Raw genomic sequence first — 2,200 nt, 5'->3', positions numbered from 1 at the left:
GAGAGAGAGAGAGAGAGTCGGTGTGGAGGCTGCAGGTCGTGGTGGATCTTCAGACCCGGAGGCAGCAGCTGCATCTCCTCCTCCTCCTCCACTCCTAACAGCCGAGAGACGCGGCGGGGAAACGTGCATCATGCCCGCTGAACAGCTCCAGCCGGGCCCGGTGTCGATATTTCCACTTCTGGAGGGATTTACTCGGACGAACGAACGGAGAGTCCTGATGGATCCCAAGCGCAGAGAGCTGTAAGTTGGAGGCAGAAAACTGGAAAACTTAATATTCGGAGCAGATTTTGTGTTTTGATGAACATGCTGTGGTGGAGTGGGTCACTCTGGGCATCTTCTGCTGCCGCCGGCCGCTGCTGCGCACCGTGACGCGCCGGGGAGCGCGGCGAGGACCCCGGCAGCTTCACCCGGGGAGGAAAAACCAAAAACATCTCTGCTGATTAAAATCTCCTCCACTCTGGATTTGTCACTTCAGGCTCGCGCGTGGTTTCATTTCCCAGAGATGCAGATGCGCAGTGAGGAGGCACCAGCCTGCGGATAATCACAGTTTGGACTTTTTGGCTCCCCGTGCGGCTCCCGGTTCTCCCTCATGCAGCTCCTCCGGCTGGTCTGGGCTCTGACTGCTGCTGCGGTCTGCTTCCTGCTCCTCCTGCTCATCCACAACCAGATCCTGAGAGAAGGTACGGCTCTATAGTCTGTCACACACTTTGGGATGGTGTTTGGGTTGTGATGGGAGTGGGGGGCTGGGGTCAAAACCGAGTGTCCAAAATGCCTCAACAGGTCACAGAAGAGAGTTTTAAAATTAGAATGAGTTACTCTAATTTTGATTGTTTATTCTCGGGTCTGACAGGGTTTAAATGTTGGCGTGTTTTGCGCACCTGTACTCCAGTGTGTGTGCAGCAGCGGATGGTATGGTGATAAAAGGCGGGAGACGGTAAAACAGATAAAGCAGCATGAAAAGCAGTGACGGTCTCTCTCGCCGGGCTGAGGCGCTCAGGAGGCGGGCTGAGCTCCAGCGCAGGTCCGCTGGCTCACTCTGGAAGAATCCAGAAAGATTAGAGACAGATGATGGAGAGAGGACACACTGTGACTTTACCTCTCTCTACCTGACTCTCCCGTGCTGCGCGCGCGCGCACACACACACACACACACACACACACACACGGGGAGTCTGCACCTATTAAAACTCACATTCATTTTATCTGATTGAAAAATGAACTGCAGAGAATAAAAACATATGCACTAGAAATAAACTGCAAAGAATGATCACTATCATTATAGATTTTTTTTCTTTTACTGAGTAGACCTACTCCCTTATTAAAGTCCCCACTAAAGTAAAGCATCATCATACTAGACTAGTAGACTCAAACATACTTGTTTTCACTGAGGAATTCACAATTAGTTAAACAATAAAAAATCAGAGACAACAGAAGATGATGCTTATGATGGTATATTGTAATACTGATATATGATCAGTTTCAGAACACTGAAGCCACAACAGAGACTCACAAGAGGAAAATAATCTCACACAAAGCTACATCTACTCCAAAATGCATCTTTTTTTAATTGCAAAAACTCGGAGCAAGCTGGAAATACCCGTAGGCCTAAATATATTATTTACTTCGGTTTTAATATATCAACCTGAACATTTGTGAGTGTATATTGTGCAAAACTTCAGATCCACCAAAGTTAGCTAGCTAACTGTGGTGTTGCAGTGTTAGCTCACTGTAGGCAGGTAAACTAAAAACCTCAAGGCAGTAGGACTATTGTCAAATGGTAAATGTCCTTTACTCCTGACCCGCAGAATCGCAGAATTTTAACTAAATTTGAACTGCTTTATTGGGTGTATTACCGGTTTTAATCAGCGGGTCCGTTTGTTTTGGAGAGGAGGAGACCTCTGTGGATACTTTGGCTCTGGGTAAAAACCTCCTGAATAATGAACACTGAAGGAATGCCAAATGGGAGAAGCTGACTGGTAAAGACTCCCAAGATCCCGCGTTACTCAAACTTTGTCTTTTGTGGTTGCTTCTGCCATTACACATAGTATGTTGAAGTTTAATTTAAACTCCATAATTTTTGTTTGGTGGCATCAGATCCACAAATTTGGATTCTATGGAGCCCCCCTGGTGACATTGGATAAAAAGAAAATAATGCGTGGCCATGCATTACTATCTCGTGGCCACGAGATAATTCACCTCCA

At 47.0% G+C, this 2,200-nt stretch overlaps 1 protein-coding gene across 1 annotated transcript in view; it reads left to right on the top strand.

The window, feature by feature from the left end:
- The first annotated feature begins 130 nt into the window (after positions 1–130).
- LOC118330012 (chemokine-like protein TAFA-5) overlaps positions 131–2,200 on the top strand; it is a 47,780-nt gene continuing 45,710 nt past the window's right edge. The window contains exon 1 of the mRNA XM_035664380.1: positions 131–680. Coding sequence (XP_035520273.1) covers positions 590–680 — 91 coding nt within the window. The 5' untranslated portion in view covers positions 131–589. The remainder of the gene's footprint in view (positions 681–2,200) is intronic.

This window comes from Morone saxatilis, unplaced genomic scaffold (assembly GCF_004916995.1).
Source record: "Morone saxatilis isolate NCDOM2014 unplaced genomic scaffold, NCSU_SB_2.0 Contig2, whole genome shotgun sequence".
NCBI lineage: Eukaryota > Metazoa > Chordata > Actinopteri > Moronidae > Morone > Morone saxatilis.
The sequence above is the reverse complement of the archived record's forward strand: the minus strand, read 5'-3'. Positions and strand labels throughout refer to the sequence as shown.